Source organism: Periophthalmus magnuspinnatus, chromosome 13, assembly GCF_009829125.3.
Source record: "Periophthalmus magnuspinnatus isolate fPerMag1 chromosome 13, fPerMag1.2.pri, whole genome shotgun sequence".
NCBI classification, from domain to species: domain Eukaryota; kingdom Metazoa; phylum Chordata; class Actinopteri; order Gobiiformes; family Gobiidae; genus Periophthalmus; species Periophthalmus magnuspinnatus.
Window position 1 is genome coordinate 14,017,077 of NC_047138.1, and position 19,454 is coordinate 14,036,530.

At 38.6% G+C, this 19,454-nt stretch overlaps 1 protein-coding gene across 2 annotated transcripts in view; it reads left to right on the forward strand.

Moving 5' to 3' along the window:
- The window catches only part of megf6 (multiple EGF like domains 6), an 88,746-nt gene extending 78,938 nt beyond the window's left edge, over positions 1-9,808 (forward strand). Inside the window, exons 30-37 of one of the 2 annotated variants that reach the window (XM_055226252.1) lie at positions 806-937; positions 1,020-1,148; positions 1,339-1,467; positions 3,146-3,274; positions 4,852-4,980; positions 6,291-6,419; positions 7,643-7,771; positions 8,363-9,808. In XM_055226252.1, coding sequence (XP_055082227.1) covers positions 806-937; positions 1,020-1,148; positions 1,339-1,467; positions 3,146-3,274; positions 4,852-4,980; positions 6,291-6,419; positions 7,643-7,771; positions 8,363-8,448 — 992 coding nt within the window. In that variant the 3' untranslated portion in view covers positions 8,449-9,808. The remainder of the gene's footprint in view (positions 1-805; positions 938-1,019; positions 1,149-1,338; positions 1,468-3,145; positions 3,275-4,851; positions 4,981-6,290; positions 6,420-7,642; positions 7,772-8,362) is intronic. The other variant, XM_055226253.1, reaches the window with a different exon arrangement.
- Positions 9,809-19,454: the final 9,646 nt, after the last annotated feature.

A 19,454-nucleotide genomic window follows, 5' to 3' on the forward strand; every position in this document is an offset into this window, starting at 1 on the left:
GGGCCTTGGGTATAAACACATGTTGGTGGGCCCACACTACTGCTTGTTTTCTATTCATGAGTTTCAGCTTTCTGTTACATGCAACATTCTGAGGACTTTTTCTCCATTCAAAAGATATACTATTTTGTTTTTAAGTCTTTATCGCTATGGCAAGTGTCCAGTTTCTCATCATTCTGAAACCCATGGATAGAAATTGCACATTGACTTTACCCCGAGAGCCCCTCTTCAACACTTCTGCCCTGGGTTTATTCTAATCTTATGCTGGAATAATTCAGTATTGAGAACATGGGTGTTATGTATGCTGGCCATAGTATAATAGAAAATGGTCTATACTTGTTGCCAGTGTATACGTATATAATATGTTCTGCCTAAAGTAATAATATCATCTAGATCCATGGTGTAGCCTCATAAAATATGTGGCTTTTCAAATAGGACTGGGACTAAATTTGATCTAAAGCAGATATTAAATAAGTCCAAACCATATGAATTGAAGTTAAATCGAAGCCAAAGTTAAAAGACTACAACTGCTTCAGAGTATTGAGTCACTGTTAAAGAAAACTGCCAGTGTATTCTTGGCCAGCAATTACAGTAAACACATTTTTAATATACCGTCATACCATTTCCAACACTTTTATATTATCATGTGGTCTTATAGGCTGCTAGTTCTGACCATGACAACTCTAAAACTACTCCGAATTGGACTTTTTTGTGACTTTTTTTCCAACATAGATACTTCAAGTAAGTATCACCCTAATGGCATTTGGCATCTATATCCTAACATAATATTTAGCTGTTTTCTTCCTAGTTTGTCCTGATGGTATGTACGGCCAAAACTGCAGCCAGATCTGCAAGTGCTCCGGAGACCAGGAAGAGTGCAATCACATCACCGGCAAGTGCAGCTGCCTACCTGGTTACCACGGCGCACGCTGCAACCTACGTACGCATTTTGTCCTCTTATTCACCCAAATCCATTTCCTGTGTGGTATTCTCCTCACTTTTCACTTGTTTCTCGTCTCCAGGATGTCGAGCGGGCACATTTGGATCCAACTGCAAATCACGGTGCAGCTGTATGAATGGGGGGCGCTGTGACTTCAGGACCGGAGCTTGCTATTGTCTGCCTGGCTACATAGGAGCTAACTGCAGTTCAAGTAAGTCAAGCATGCACCTGTCCCCACTCAATGCTTTTTGTCTGTCTGTTTTTCTTTCAAATCAAGTGGAGCTTTCGACATAAGGCCTTTAAACGGCAGATAAAAGTGATTTCTTAAAACCAGGCCCCATTCCTTTTGACTTTTGGGTATTGTATTTGACTGTGCGTTGAAGCCATGTTGATTTGTTTAGGTTGTGCAAATGGCTATTATGGGAAGGACTGTGCAAAGCTGTGCGCTTGTGGAGAGGGAGGACAGTGCCATCCGGTAACAGGGAAGTGTGTCTGCGCGCCTGGTTGGATGGGTCCTTCCTGCCAACAAGGTAATGCCAAAGCTTTTATAGAAGATTTTAAAAGTAAAAGTTTTTAAAACAGAAATAGTTACATTTTAAATGGTTTGCAGTGGTCTAAAGTTATTTCTCACTTAACTTATGCATTCGGAGCATTCTCTTTATTCACCAGCACTTTTCACAAACCTCAGGGACCAGTGCTGAGTTTTGCAGTGACCGTGAAGTTGCATGTACAATTCCTGATTATCAGACAATAAATGGCTTTATAATTAGTTGCAGACAGCACATAGTGGACTTATTTTGACCTCAAGAGCTGGTCATACAGTATATCTGTACTAGGGCAAGACATATTTTGCTCAAACACAGGAACCTTCAGATAGTAATACAGTGTATTGTCCAAATGGTTATTGTTAATGTCTTTGTGTATGCGTGTATGCATCATAGACTGTATAAAGATGTGGACTAAGTGAGTGTGACGCCACCCATAGTGTTCAGCTCCAGTCAAATGAAGCTCATCAAGGCTAGCAGTTATAGGGGTAAATTTGGAGCCAAGCTTCGACTGTGAGTATCATAGCAACCAAAGAGCCAACCCGGAGCCAGGCTGTTGAAAGTAACGTGCCTTCCTGTTCGCAGCGCTGGTTTGGCATGGGGCGGGCACTTAGCAAGGCTGTCAATCAAACCTGTCGCTAATGCTAGCGGGATCGACTTTGGTTTCCAATATAAAGAGAATTGGAGCCAGAGTCAATGGAGCGGGAAATATGTCCATTATTATTATTTGGAACGTATCGGCTAGCAGGTTATATCCATTTATATATACAGTCTATGGTATGCCTGGGTTACCATATATATATATAGTCATTCAAATTATATAAGACATGCAGCTATTATTAATCCTTGCATTATTCAGCAGGTTTAGGTATAATGTGAAGAAAGAACTATTTTGATTGGCATTGAATATTTGCTTAATATTTAGCTGGAAAATGTTTATAGAAGTTTGCATAGTATCTATCATAAAAAATCCTTAGATAATTGACCCATTATTGCCAAAATAATAATACAATAATATAATAAGCATCACAGTTTTGTCTACATGTGTTTGATATCACTGCAGCATTCAACATGTCAGGTTCTGTAATGGGACCTATCAATCTTAACCTCAAAAGAAAGAAAGAAACTCATACAATTTCCATAACAACCCTAATAACCAGGGTGTACTTATGTCTATTAAAAAACAACTGGCCCATTTCCTCTTTGTGAGCACTCTGATGATCACAGCATGTTTATCCAGGGAAACAGAGGCCAAGCTGGGTTGTCTAATCTTCTTTATCAGTGGGGGCTTTCCATTCTTGCCTATACTCAAATCTTCTGCACATATTTGGATGCACCACTTTTAGAATTCCCCATGTTGAATGTTTACACAAAGCTATCGATAAGTAGCCTGCACCATGTTCCATGCTGCCAAATTTGGCTAAGAAGCAAATAAACAAACCTAAAAATCAAAGACTCTTGTTTTTTGTATCCCTGATTCAAATTACCCATAGAAACATGATTATTCTTTTATATCTGCGCCAAAAGAGACTAGCTTAGCATCTCTTAATGAAGTGTAGCTTGAGTAAACATGGCGGTTAGTGCGCATCAGGCACTTTATAGACTGCCTGGTTTTGATGTGATTGTAATTGTGCAGTTTCTGATGCTCTCTATGTTTGCACAGCGTGTCCGAGGGGCCGATTTGGGCTTCAGTGCAGGAGTGCATGCAGCTGCAAGAATGGGGCCCTGTGCGATCCCATAGACGGGTCTTGTAAGTGTGGCCTGGGTTGGATGGGGTCACAGTGTCAAACAGGTGAGTAGCATGAGTAAATATGATGAATGTGTCAGGAAGGCACGTCTTTTTATTTATTAATTTTATTATTTTTATTGTAATATTAGAGACAATGGAAACAAGTAAAGACATTAGACATTTTGACTTGAGGGAATAGGGAGTGCATAGGTCAAGGTTTGAATGGGGTGAAGGGACAATAAGAATAGCATCTGGTCTTCTTATATGGGAGCATAAGCGTATGTGTGTATGGGTGGGTAGGTAGGTAGGTAATAAAACAGAGAAAAATAAGAAATCAGAGTGAAAGGGCAGAAAATTAAGTGAGTAAAGGAAAAAAATAATAATTGAGTGAGGTTCACATTTTTTCCTTTCATTTCCTGTCTTTTTAGAACTATAAAAATGGCTTAAAATGTACAGCAAAATTTTCCCAAAGCAGGAAAGGAAAAAAAAATCAAATTAAATACAAAAGCTTTTATTACTGCATAGTATATACATTAAAAACAACAGACATACAGATATGAGTATCTTCCTGCATTCATTTAGATATTGTTTTAATAAAATAAATATATGTACGTATTTATCACATTGTGGGGGACTAAAATCTATGACTTAAATCATTAATTAAAATTATTAGCTCAACAACATCATTTGAAGTTTAGTTATGTGTTAAAATAGCTTATGGTTTGGGTTTAGGTTAGGGTTAGGCAACTATAGTGATGGATCAATCTCCAAGAAAATGAATGTAAGTCAATGCAATGTCCCCAATATACGTGTGTGTGTTGTTTATGTCCCTCACCTGTGTACCTGTTTGAAGGCCCAACACAAAACAACTCAAAATTCACAGTGAAGATTAGGCAAGTTTTTGAACATGAGTTGTGAGTTTATGCCAGGAGCCAGGCTGTAATGATTAAGTCAACGTGCGCTGGATTTACTATCTTGGGGAATCATTAACTTTCACATTTTGCTACATTTTTAAGCCCAAAAGGAAGAACTACATCCACAGTATTTTGGTAGGACATCTAACTGCGTAATCTTGGTGTATAATGTAAATATACATCTCCTTACACTTGGGCTTTTGTCCTTTTTTCCGTTTACATTTTGCCATTACATATTAAACTAAATGATTTTGCCCTATCATTTTCCATTTGAAAGTACGGCTTTAGATTCCTTAACACTTTTAAACACACTAGCAATAAACTTACCACAACTTGAAAGTATCTAATGAAAGTGCTTGTTAAGTTCTTGATGTTGGCCATGAAAACTTCTACAAAGTTTAGTTTACTCAAAGTTAAGAAAACACGTTTTTTTTCTGTCTCTCTGAAAAATATCATGAGATAAAATCAGATTTCCTTTCATTATACTTTACATGCGTTCAATCCAATCATTAGCAGTTTATGATAGTTTCTTTAAAAAGTCACATTTGACATATGCCTTTTATTGCTGACAGATGCAATCAAGTAACATTCAATGACTTGCTTTGTAGCGGTTTTAGCCAAACCGTCTCCACATGGACCATATGCCCAATAAATTCTCGAGATTGCTACTAAGCCATGTTGAAACCACCACTCAAAAATGTTGTGTTTGTGTATTTGTGTTTGCAGCCTGTCCAATGGGAAAGTACGGCCCGGGCTGTGCTCACGAGTGTCAGTGTCTTCATAACGCAACATGTAACTCCGCAACAGGAGCATGCAAATGTAGTGTGGGTTACTACGGCAACTCCTGTCAACACCGTAAGATAACATTTCTATTATGTAATTGTACTAAGCATTGATGTTAAAGGACACATTATGCAAAATTGACTTTTTTGAGCTTTTAGCCATGTTTTAAGACATTCAAAACACACCTGGAGTTCATGCTTGTTTCATTAATCCTTTTTATGGGGTTGCCCTGCTCTGCACTTTAGAAATCGTTCTGTTTCAATTTTCCCTGAATTGTGACGTCAAAAGTAGAAATATAGCAGTTTTGAACTTCATAAATCATCACTGGACTCATTCAGAGTGTTTCTTCCATCAAATTTACAACTGCATGTGATCAAGATGCTTAAATAGACATTTCTTTCCACTAGATGGCACGCATCAAATCTCAATATTGGAAGTGTATCTGAACTGAATTTAATTTAATTTATCTTTATCTATACAGGGGTAGCCGACAAAGGTAAACAAAACAAATAGCTACATAGGTCCATTTAAAACTTTAAAAACAGGTGCAGGTGTGATTATAAATGTTTATCACCAGATTATTAAAGTGTATTAGTGGCGCCAATGCATCCAGTTTTGCGTGTAATTGAAAAGTATTCAATTTTTGTAAAGCAAAAAAGCTTTTTTCACATTTCAGTTCTAGTGCAGCCAATTTTTTGACTTATTAGACTGTATTAAAAGTTCCCTATCAAAGTGATGTATTCAGGCAGTATATTAAGTAGTCCCTTATAAATACATTTTATACAGTATTGTTCTCTTGATACATAATTCCAAGATATGTATTTTATAAGGAGTTTTTGTCCAGCCAAAACCCAAGATATTTATAGGTGGTGACTCTTTCAGTCAATGTACCATTTAGTGTATAAAGATTTGTAGCTTGCACATCACTTAAATGTTTTTAGGAAAAAAATCATATACTTTTTTTTATTTGCATTCAGTGGTTTTTTTGATTTTTGAGGGAATTTTATTACAGCATCGTCTGCATATAAATGTATGAGGCTTTCTCTTAAATTGCAATCAATGGAATTAATAAATATAGTAAAAAGTAGCGGGCCCACAATTGAGCCTTGGGGCAGTACTTTGCTTAAAGTTAAAACATTTGATTTAAACCCATCGGTTGCTACTGCCTGGGTTCTGTTTGAAAGATAATTTTGGAACCAATTACCTGTAGCATTGTCATATCCAATATGCTACATGATGTGTGTTTTCTCTAAATAACCATTGTTTTAAATTCTATAACACGAAATGCTCAAACGCATAACTAAAAGGCCAATAACAATACAAACACTGCATTAATATGGCCCTTAATACCCAAATCAAATGTCTCCTCATGCATTTCTCAGGTTGCCCACCAGGATATTTTGGAGAAGATTGTGTCCAGACATGTGACTGCAGAGTTGGACAAATGTGTCATCATCAGACTGGGCAGTGCATATGTCCACCTGGGTACTATGGGCTACTATGTCAAAGAAGTGAGTACAAACAGATAACAGGCTGTGTTCACATCACAACATTTGATAATGTCTATAGCAAAATTGATCTGAAGGTCAGAATTTGATGGTCAGAATCAAGACAGTTAATGACTGTCATTACTGAGCCTAGCCACAAATAGGCACCATGTTAAATGTTTTCACTGCCATAAATAATTACTTTTTTTTTTTTTTTCCAAAATAGCTTATTAGCTGACTATGTAAATAAAATAAATACATTGAACAAAAAATAGAGATAAATGGTCATCACATTTTCTCTGGTAGACTTAATATACAGATTTACCATAAAGTTAAAGTGGATATAATTTCAAATACCCAAGCTGAGTATGCTGGTTTGCCTGTAAAAGCTATAATAGGACATTGTTGAGTGTAATGCTGGCATTCAAACATCGCGGTGCAGTAGGTGGGCAGGCAGGCAGCCCGGGTACGTGATGTGAGACAGGTGCTTCCTGACTGGTTAATGCATTCCTATTACATCCCTGTGCCCTCCTCCTGCTCTGGGGCTCTGTCACTGCGGGGGCACATAAATGGCCACTTCAGACCCAGCAGGAGAGATGAGGAGGCTGGGCAGAGAAGCAGCTGGGAGGCAGGCCTGGTTGTGTAAGTGAGGAAGTCTGTCTGTCAAAGGGAATGGCCTTTTCCTGTGGTTTGAATCCACTGAACTGATTATTATACATATTAAATAAGACTTAAAGTGCATTTGACAGATTCATATATTTTTCTAATTATTACTTGGTTTAGTGGGATAGTATCTGAGGTAAGTGTTCATCATACATTTACATCAGTCAACTGGCAGCTCGTGAAGAAAAGTTGAAACCAAAAAGTTGGCTGTTGTTTGTATTACGGTTGCTGGGTAACATACCTCTACATATGTCATATCTGCTGCTCATGCCCAATGAGGAAGTAAAATTATAACTTAAATGAAGTGAAAGAATATGAGGCGTGACATAAATGAGAATTATCTGGGGTAATTTTTCTGTAAATATTGCTGAGTTTCAGATGACATCCCAAATGATTACATCAACATTTGTGCCTTTGTCTTTTGGATATTTCATAGGAACGTACAATGTAATCAATAGGAAAAACTGGCTCTTGCTTTCCACCTGGGAGTATGACATCACCGCTGTCTAGAATCTGAAAACCACTAAAATGTATCCTAGTTACTTGAAACTATTTATTTGTATGTATCTATTTTCATTTTTCAGGATGTGAAGCTGGTACTTTTGGAGCAGGCTGCACAGGGTCATGTGACTGTGCAGCTGACACCCCATGTGACCCTCTGAAAGGGCATTGTCTTTGCCCCCCTGGACGGACAGGACAGAGATGTGAAAAAGGTTTGTACTCTACATATGTAGCACATCAGCTTTAAATATACTGTTTTTGTGGTCTAATTGTAAAGATACCAGCACAACTTTAACAAAAATACATATAAAAGATCATGTCTGACTTTTGGGAAGTTTCCTACAATATTTCTCATAATATAAATTAAAGAATGCCTACTGTCTCCCCATCTAAGAGCACATCTCCGTGACATTCTAGTGTTTGAAAGCTTCAAATAAAACATCACAAAAACATTCCTATCACCACATTCAACACAGATATAGTTTTCCCTTCATACTTTAAATACAGTCACAGAGCCTGTCAGACAAGACCCAGGGCGTCAAACCTGAGGCAGCTTTAGTGAAACCCTGTCATGAAGTGTGAGAGGCAGAGGCCCATCACTGTCCACCCCAATCGCCGCTCCGGCCTCCTGACACTTATTTTAATGTGAACACAGCGTGGAACCAGGCGCGGGGCTGTCTCTACTTTACCCCCTCAAAGCCCAACCCGCGGGGGACTACATGCTCTTAACTTACCCTGGAACATTTGCTTTTCATTTCCAAATAGTGCTGATATCTTCTTGTCTTTTTTTCCCCTCGTTTCAGCGCTGCTCCACCAACTCCCCGAGCAGCAGAGCCTCTCCATGTCTCAAAGGAGGAAGAGGAGGAGGACGGGCAGCAAAAGCGTCTAAAATACAAGTCAGAGTGGACGTTTAGACAGCTCGCCCCTGACACCAAACGCTCACATCCTCCTGGCAAAAAAGGATGTTATAAATAGCAGACTTCTCACATGTCAGAGAGGGAGCCTCTGCAGGGACTGGACAGTAGCATTTACTGCACAAGGGGCTGGCACCAGAAGGACAGACGAAGACAAATCAACTTGAAAACTAAAATGTGTAAAGATGTAAACTGAATTTAAATAGTATCTTGTTTGTAGTTGTAAGGTTGTGTTATTTATTGGAGTGTAGAGACATCAAATACGTAGTAATGCAAATATAGACATGCACTATGGGATGAAAACTGTGCACATAGAATGTGCAATTATTTACTTAAAGATCCAAGGTGTAACTTTTCTGTCTCTGTGGAGACATTATTGATTTGCCTAGAATGTTCCATGATAGGACATTACATTAATCAATTTCCATGAAGACACACAGATGAAGTTACAGATCAGATCTGTGGGAAGGTCACCACGCTTACAGTTAGTATGCATGTTTTTAAGGATTAGTGTAGTTTTGTTCAATTTCTACCCTGGCTTTGCACAACAACTCAAAAGTTACACTTTTTTTAATGTGAATCTGTGGAGACAATTCTAGGCAAGTGGCTGTGGCAGCCTTAACTACATCAAATACCTGCAGGTCTGTGCAAAAAATAGTGCAATTGCTTAGCTAAGATTTAAACCCAAGGCACTCCACTGTTCCACTGTCAAAACAAAATCAATGAATCTACATTTTTTGTACAGCCAAAACAGATCCATAAATGTCTTTGTTATCATCTCTATTCAACTACTGTTTATATATGTTTTACAGGATTAAGTGGCATTTTTATGGTGAGATAGCACAATGCAGCTAATAATATATCAGCCTTTTCTATTTAGCATTACAGGGGCCTTGAAGTAGAAACTTTTTTGGAGTACATCCAAGGATTTATATTGACATCTTTCTGAATGTAACAACATTTCCTAGTTACTTGTACCTTTTCTGCAGTCCAATAGGGTGGTCGCAGATTACTTTAAACTTGCACGTGTGGCACTTGTCTGTTAATAATGTAAATGCATTAGAAATATCTGACTTATCAAATAAGATTGATTTGCTTATATTTTTGCTGCTTTATTTTACAATACTACAAAGCAATTTCACAGAATCTTGTTTGTCTTAATATGACTTAAACAGCTTAAAATACAATAGATGTAATTATAGCTATATTATATCTCAGGTCATCAGCAGCTCACATATAACAGTCAAATGGTGCTATTTTGATTTGTACAGAACTGTTTCATATTTGCTGTTTGTTAAATGTCTGTTTGAGGGAGGCTGCAAATAAAACTATTACAAATGCTTTGAGGAAGTTCATTTTGCGTTGGCAGTTTGAATCCCGCTGTTGACATAAATATCATTGGTTGAGTGGTCAGATCCACTGACCCACAGGTTGGTGGTGCAATTCCAGCTCCCACAGATGAATACTGTTATTGTGTCCTTGGGCAAGACATTTAACCTACCTTTCCCTCAGTGTCTGTGTACACTGGTGTGTGAATGGGTCAGTGGTTCCTCGATATAAAGTGCTTTGAGTGCCCTGAAGATGGAAAAAATGTGACAATTTATGTATGAATATTTAGGAGTTAAATTGTTCACTTTCATTTAAAGATTTGTTTTATCTATTGAAACATGCGTATAGCAGCACAGCTATACACACACACACCCCCACACACACATATATATATATATATATATATATATATATATATATATATATATATATATATATATATATATATATATATATATATATATACATTTACATGGCCAATGAAAATCAGATTTAAAATTTGAATAATCAGATAACACGATAATTAGATCTGATGTGTGTGCTTACAAGCCCAATAGAAATGGGATTATCAAAAACACCTGGTGAACTGTGACATGGCTTTTTAGAGTAACTGTTGTATATTTGGAGTGCAGTGAATTGAATCTTGAAAAAAAAAAATTCTTTTAATTTTTGTCTTTGTCACATTAGTTCACCCTTTTTTTAAATTTTGTTTGTTTTTTCATTATAATTTTCTTTGCCAAAACATGCACAAAAGTGAACAACCAAAAAGAAATCAGATTACTCAGCTCATATGTAACTGTTTAAAAGACATTTCAATAATCCAATAACTCCAGAAATCAGATAACGATCAGATTTTTGTTGTGCATTTAGACCAGCCATTGTCTTGTCCGTGTCTGCAGACAATATGGACAATAATGAACAGATAAACCTTTAGCCCAGAGGTCTGCAAACTTTAAAAGCAACCACATCGACCAATTTCAAACCAACTGAAATCAGAAAGAGCCATATGTTTTTCACAACTAACGAAACAAAGTGATTACTAGATAAATTTAAAAGAAGTAAAGCCAACTGTGTGCAGATAGTAATACATTAGAAAGAATATGTAACATTTTGTGGATTTATTTCAAATGTTTTTAAGGGGGTTTCTAGGGGGTTTTGAGCACATTATATGTCATTTCCTAAATTCTGGTGGATTTTATATGTAATATGCACTCTATAAAATTATCATTATTCTTTTTGATTTTATATATGAGATTTGCTCAGACAAATAGTACAAAAAAATATATAGAATGAATACTCGTTGGTATGCAACAAACAGTCAAATGCAAACTTATAAATAAGGTATACGCATTTCCTAAGCTTTTTTTTTTCTCAATCAAAGTGCAAAGAGCTTTAAAGAATCACATGTGGCTCTTTAGAGAATTGCAGATCACAGCTTTAGCCAGTGGGTAAAAACTCTTCCTATTGAACCACCATTACCTATTTGCACTCTTTTTAAAAATGCGAATAATAAAATGTGAAATGTGTAAATTAAAAATCATATAGAATACAACCACAATCACACACTGACCTTGAAAAGAGCTTAAATGTGACTTGTTTTTTGCTCTGATGGTTGACAGACAGGAGCAGGACAGGAGTGAGGGGCCTGTCATGAAGACGTATTGGAGCGTGTGAGTGTGTGGGAGTGTGCGTTTCTGTGTGTGTTGCCTTCTGTCTGCCGCCCCGGGTCAAGAGCCAGGGTGAGGTGTGCGACGCCCGCTGTCCTGCATCCATTTCTCATGACCACTGGACCATTCCCGCCATCCTCCATCGCTCAAACACATGTCTAAAAATGTAAAATGATTCTGAATGGTATCTATAGTTTTAGTTATGTATTTTGCGTAAGAAAGAAATAAAAAATGCCTGCCATGAGATGAAAATTGTATACATGGAAGCTACGTAGTGCATAAAAAATGAACTATGTAACTTTTCTGATTCTGCATGTCTCTGCTGAGCCATTATTGCTTTGCCTGGAATGTTCCGCATTAAAGTCACCTTAACAGTCTTAAAAATATGAAAAACAAAAAAAGAATAAGTTCACTGAAAACTGTTTGCAGTGGTGCGGAGCTGTTCCTCACTTAACCTTATGCATTCCAAGCATGAAGTATGTGAGGCCAGATAAAGCTAACAACAACTAGCATGCTAACCACACACTTCCAGATTATCGCACAATAAAATGCTTTGTAATGAGATGGAGACAGTACACAGCTGACTTATTTTGACCTCAACAACTGCTTATACCATATATCTATACAGGGGTAAAACAGATTGTGCTCAAATACGTGAAAAAAAAGGTCTGCGCTGTTTAAACTATGGCATTAAACTAGCCCGTTGTCCTGCGGCCATTTCTCAAAACCACTGGACCATTCCCTCCATCCTCCATCGGTCAAAGGCAGCCTGCTCTGGTCTGGCATCTGCAGACAGGTGCTTGAACCCTTCTCTCTTTCTCTCTTTCCCTCTTTCTCTCTCTTCTCTGGTAGATCTGATGGATGGGGGAGCCGCAGCAGCTCGCCCCCGTTGTTGTGACAAGCGGCAGATGTTCTCCAATAATGTTTACGGGCCAAGCCTTCATCCCGGGACGGCATACACCTGTTTCCAGTCAAATGGAAGCTAAGAGGCAATCCATCCGGAGAGAGAAAGGGAGGACGAGACAGAAGGAGGTGGGTGGTCAGGGCGCTGTTAACTGTGGAGGTGTGAACAGTATATGCAGTAATGTGTAGTTATGAGACAGCTGTGATATATATTAGTGGTGATCAGCTAATATTTACACAAGAGCGAAGTTTCAGCTTTGAATGTGGTAAAAACAGGGCAGGATTCAACAGGCCGCTCCAGTGAGTTTGAGGCAGTATATTGTGAGTAAAGAACCATATTTTTGCAATTTAACTTCATTACTATTATTATACACTGCCTGGCCAAAAAAAAAAAAAAGTTGCCACCTGGATTTAACTAAGCAAATAGGTACGAGCCTCCTTCAATTGGTCAGGTCGAGGTTCAGCAACAGTCTGTGCTCAAAGAATGAGGTCAGCTGACACCTGAATATACTGAATGACCAGGTTATTCCATCAATGGATTTTTTTCTTCCCTGATGGCACGGGCATATTCCAAGATGACAATGCCAGGATTAATTGGGCTCAAATTGTGAAAGAGTAGTTCAGGGAGAATGAGACATCATTTTCTCACAAGGATTGAGTCTTAACACCATTGAGAATCTTTGGGATGTGCTGGAGAAGGCTTTGTGCAGCGGTCAGACTCTACCATCATCAATGCAAGAACTTGGTGAAAAATGTATGTAACACTGGATGGAAATAAATCTTGTGACATTGCAGAAGCGAAATCAAAACAATAAGGCCACTGCGAATGCGTGCCATAATTAAAGCTAAAGGCGGTCCAACGAAATATTAAAGTGTGTGTGTTTTTTGTTTTTTTGTTGTTGTTTTTTTTGGTGGCGACTTTTTTAGGGCCAGGCAGTGTATTTTGCATTACACAGGAAAAAAAACAAAAAACCTCTCAAATGATAAATGGTAAATGGTCACATCAAGGAACCACTCACCCATTCACACACACATTCATAGTGTAGGCAGACACCGGACACTGGAGGCAAGGAAAGTTAAGTGTCTTGCCCAAGGACACAGTGACAGTGATCAACTGTGGGAGCTGGAAGTGCACCACCAACCTGTGGGTCAGAGGACAGACACTCTTCCAACTGAGCTACTGCCGCAACCCTACCAACAAATAAAAAATAAAATGTAGTGACACCCCTGGCGTACAGATTTATTTGAATTTGGCTTGAAAAGGGATTTTTTTTTGAGAAGCAACAGGAGCTGAATGTCGTATTTGTTGGAATTATAAAATGGCAAACTCTTGAATCAGTGGTGTTTTCTGGCATAGGCAGAGTCCAGTGGGATAGAGTGTGCAAGTTTAATATTTAATACTTTTTCTATCATTGAAGAATACAGATAGAAACACACATCAGGCATCTAACCGGTATAAAACAAGGTAAAAGCATTTCTCAGTTTTGCCACAGGGTCCTAACAGAGCTAGAAATGGTCCTCTATTAAATTTAAATAAAACCAGCTTCTTTTTACCTGTTTGGAAACATTCTGTAATGATTTGGAAAAGTTATAATTACGTTTTATTATAACCATAGGCCGACTTCTGCTGATTTCTGCAGAAGTCATGCTTTTGTAGCTTATCGCTGCAGAGTGAGAGCAGCGCAGGGGTGAAATCGTCCATGAAGCTCCGATTTGGATCTGAGGTACTTTTTCACTGTAATTAAGCATACGCCACTCTTCGCCTACCGATTCTATCACCACTGTGTATCACTTGATCGCTTGGACTCCATCTCCCAGAAGGCCACAGTGTTTTGAACTATAGCTGACAAAGTTGTTAGCACAGATAAAAGGATTGCAACACGTCCTGGTCCATTTGTTTGGCTTGGTGCTTGGATAAATAAATGCTGAAAGTCAAGCCTAAGCCAAGATGGATATCAAGAAACTCTCCCACAGTTATTATTATGAGTGAGGGTATTTTTGTTAGTCAAAGTACGAATAAATGCCATGCAAAGTTAGCTGATGAAGCTAACCCATCCACCAGTAAGTACCCAAGTTCTAAAGACCAACCAAACATGAGTTAACTAGAAAATTGTACAGAAGTGAAGTGTTTTTCTGCATTTTAGTTCAAAACTTAAGCCATTACATCACTCGTATTTGTATTTTATTGTGAGCAAAAATAAGTTACAGCATTGGTCCGACTCTCTCTGTCGCACCAGACAGTATTGTGCAATCAGATAATTTTATTTCAGTGATGCATGTGAAACAAAGGAGCTCATTGGTCACCCATTATTTGGAACAAAACAAAATTTCTTTCATCTCTGATTAATCGAGTTTAGACCTTTGCTCATTGATTCTGCAGAAATCCGCTATGTTTTTAAAATCCCCTGTGATATTTTTTTCCTTTCATTTTTCCCCAAGCATCAGCAAAATTAGCACCTCCCAAAAAACGTAAAAAAAACTTTATCGATTTTGGTTCACACATGTTAATCAACTCAAAATACTAGCTAGAACTCAACTTGAACCTTTAAGTATATACCGTCCCTGCACTAAATGGCCATCAGTGGTATAGTACAAATATTCCATTAGTGTTTTCTTTGAATTATCTTGTCAAAAAAAAAAAAAACAAGAACGAATGAAATAATGAAACAAGTTAATACATATACTTTGGAATGTTAAGATTACAGTGGCTTGAAAGATGTCTGTGTAATTCCTCAGTTGTGCTGGTAAGTTCCATGGGAAAAGAAAATCAAATTCTGTCAACTGGACTAAAGGTTTAGAAGCCAGAAGAAGTCACTTGAATGAGCAACGAAATGTCTTCACTCTAAAACTTTTGTCCATTTGACAGAACTGAATTTCCTTTTGCTATATTCCAGTGGCCTACACATATCTATAGCTCACTGCAGTGGTCATGAAGTCTCCAAAACTACTGTGTATTGCATTTTTTATGACTAATGCTTGGCGGCATTATTAGCACATTGCATTGCATGACTTAAATAGTGGCCGGCCTACATAGTATCTGGGCATTCATCGGGCTTATTTACCCCACACCAGTTAGGACAGACAGATGTTATTCCACATTTCAACCACTAGAGGGACCTAAGTGTGACAGTGTCTGCAGGCCAATCAGAGTAGAGTTCAGCCTGATTACACTGGCTGCATTATACTGCTGTGTGTGTGTGTGTTAAGTCTCCTGCTCTCTGTTGACATGCTGAGGGGCCATCCATAACACTAATGACCCATATCCTCCTGATGAAAAACTAACTATGTTTATTGAAACCACACGACTGCACAGACTTAAGAAAGACACACGGGAGGCGAGAGGCAGACAGATGCTTTTATGGGAGTCTCAAGCACAAACTATCAGGCCTCAACTTCCTTTTTACCCATTGCATTCGGAGCGATGAAAATAGTGCACTGTTGCCCTAGCAATTAACAATACAAAACTAAATATTATATCTTTGGAATGGATAAAAGTGCTCATAATATCAACAGGAAGCTGAAATCCTTGAATAAGTTATGTTTCTTTTGCACTTTTGACCCTTTTGCTATAGAAACGATGCTAGATTTTAATCACTGATTTGTTTTTATTTTTTTTTTATAATCACAGGTAGGTGAAGGTCTCAGGTCTTTTATACAGGACAGTTCATCATAATGCAAAAATGGATAAACCTGAATCAAACTACAACTTGTGTAAACTAATGATCCGGGAACTGTTAACATGGTTAGAAACTCATAAAAATAGATTTTGCATTATCAGTTGAAACCAGAAGTTTACATACACTATATAAAAAACAGATAAGCTTTTTTTACTCACTGTCTGACATGAAATCAGACTAAACTTTTCTTATTTTAGGTCAAATAGGATTGCCAAATTATTTTTATTTGCTAAGTGCCAGAATAATGAGAGAAGGGTTTTTTTTATATACAAATTTTCATTACTTTTTATATAATGTATGTAAACCTATAGGTGAAATCATTATATTTAAGATCCTCCAAAAAAAAAAAAAAAAAAAAAAAAAAGTTGAGACAATCATGATTTTGTTTCCATAACCTAGTTGTCTTAATTTTCTTTTTCAATTCTGGTGACATTTCTAATTTTACTTCCCAGTTAGACATGTGCAGCTGATATGTATAGGTGATTTCATAACTGTTACCTAGCAACCATAATGTTAACAAAGGACAAAATGTGTCTAAATTGCACAATAGTTATGATTAGACTAATACAAATAGATGACAACTCCTTATTTTGTTAAATGAAGGTTTAAATGCTAGATCATTTCTTTTGAGGACTATGTTTTTGCTAAATACATAAAAAGTGATCCATATTTGTCTGAAGCCCTTCCAGTCTGTAGATTGCTGATACAGGACAACATTGACATGATGATTGGTGCACTTGCCATTACCTAACACACACTTCATTCTTGTGCCAACTATACCCACTCTCACTCTCTCCCCTCCCTCATGCCCCAAAATGTCTCCCCGGACACCTCGAGTCAGCAGCTCTGCCAAGACAATCAGAGAGAGAGGTGCCAGCTGCGATGCCACCCTCTGCCCTCAGAATAGGAGGGGTGTGATGTATGCGTTATACTGTACGAGGGTATGGCACGCGGGATGGATGGGTGTGTGCGTGGATGGGTGGGTGCAGGGATGGATGGGTGCATGGGTGCAAAGGTGGGACAAAGGAATGGGCTGGGCTGGTCTAAGCAGAGGAGGTAGTGGAGAACACTTGTATTGGGGCCTTTCCTGAAGCGCTGCCAACCACACCATTAGTGCAATGATCTGAGCAAGAGGACAGACATGGCCGCTTGGGGATAGGATATATTCCCCATACAGTACTATGTATACTATGTATTTAAATAGGAAAGGTGTTAAGATAAATGTATGATAGGAGGTCCTTATCCCAGTATGTGTCTTACTGTAATAGTACTTTTTTCAATAATAAATAGTATTATTTCATTCTTTGAAGTGACTGGTATCCTCACTACTAAACTATTTTACTGTACAAATATAATGTTAAAAATAAAGCAGCTTAGATATTATCATCAATATCTCATTAACTCTTAAAGGGTATTTTGACAATAGACATAAGTTTACAACGTCAGTTGAGATCTAAAGTTCACTTACGCTGTTCCATAAATACTTCTGATCCAAACAGTTTTTCTGTGCTTTTTCACTGGTGTTATAATCTTGGTTAACACGATCCTGACTTAACCCTTTGCAGAGGCTGTATGTGTGATTAACGACATGTATGAATGGTCAAAAATGGCTTTTGCCCATGTCCACTCTGTCTCTGACAAACAGAAGGCTCCTGCGTTGGCTTAAATGAGCACGCAATAAAACAGGTGGCTAAACTCATGAACAGCACAAGTACCACTCCATTATATGTCCAGGCTGCACCAGCACTGGCTCCGCTGACCTCATCAAAGCTGGACGACCCTCCTGACCTCATCAACACCGCCTGACCCCCCGTGACCTCATCAAAGTGGGACGCCCCGTCGAGCGCCCAGGGCTGACAACAGGCCCTAAGAAAACAGCCCATCCATTAGGGTGCCAAGACCACTGTAAATGCGGAGTGTCAGCCATCTTTACTGTCATGCCCAATCCAGCAGCTCCCTTAGAGCCGCCCGCCGGACAATGGGACAGGCACAATGTCCGCCTACGTCGGCTGGCAGTGGGGTGAGACGAGGGGGTGAGCGGGTCTGGTGAGGAGGCCCCTGCATGATGGGACTGTTATTGAAGGTTTGAGCGATGAGCTGAGTCGTTACATCTACCCACACACACACTCTGATTTAGAGGTAGCTTTAATGTCATTTGGCCTGTTTTTACAATGCTTTCAGACCACTTTAGAGGCCAAAGTCAATGATTCACTGGCGCTATATAGTAAACAGTATAGTAAACATTATTTATTCATTTATTTATTTATTTATTTATTTGCACTGAATGGAAATAAATGATGAATAAAATATTGTCAAGTCAATATTCTGTTCCAGGATTCAAGTGCCATCGGTCTTCAGTTCAGACCTGTCATGTTATTGGAGGGTTTCAAACAGAAGAACAGAAAGACCAGTATTTCCAAACTAATACATATCCAACAACTGCAAGTAAAAAAATGACTAAAATGTTCCTACAAGTCGTCAAACAAGTGTTACAGTTTAACACTGTTATTTTTTTTATTTATTTTGCTGAAAGAACTACAACAAACCTAATGGACTACAACAAACAAGAAAAATCCCTTTCTACAACCAGAAAAATCCTGTACACCACGACTGTTAACAACAGATGTAACTTAATAACTGGCAAAACAAGGGTTGACCATGGATAAAGTGCCTGTAGCTTTACAAATGCACAATGAGCTACAATCAAATACTTAAATTTAAAACCACATCACACAGCTTTATATTTCGGATATTTAAAACCAATTCCAGAATGAATCGCTGGTTTGAGGATTACCATGGACCCACTGTCACACAACTGACGACCGTGGAGGAGTGGGGGTCCGGATGGAAGGAGGGGGCTGCAGAACTCTTATTGAGCGTTTGAGCGATGAGCCAGGTCATCACATCTCCAAACCTCATCCATCATGCCCCACAAACGGACACAAATACAGGGGACACATTCCTGCCTCCGCTCCCACTACCACATTCAGGCCCTGTCTCCAAGCATGTCCCCAGGCCCAGAGCCAGCCAAAAGCCCCCAGAGAAAAGAGCCGGCGAGGGGTTCAGAGAGTGCCCAGCCCCGCTCCTGGGGGCCATGGGAGCGCCAGGCCCCTAACGCCAGGTGGTTCTCTGACTCCTGTCCCACACAACTGATCTTTGTGAAGCATTTAGGCATCAAGCGATCGACGGCCAGCAGTGGAGCAGGGTGAGATGGGGGACTGAGAAGGCAAGAGACAAAGGCAATGGATAAACTAAAAGGAAAATGGGGCAAAATCAAAGGCTTTAGAGCTGTATTTGATTGGAGAAAAAAAAAAAAAAACCACACACACACATACAAACACACACATTATATACACATTATATTATAGAATTATTTTCTAAGGTGTACCTCAGAGTTCAACTATA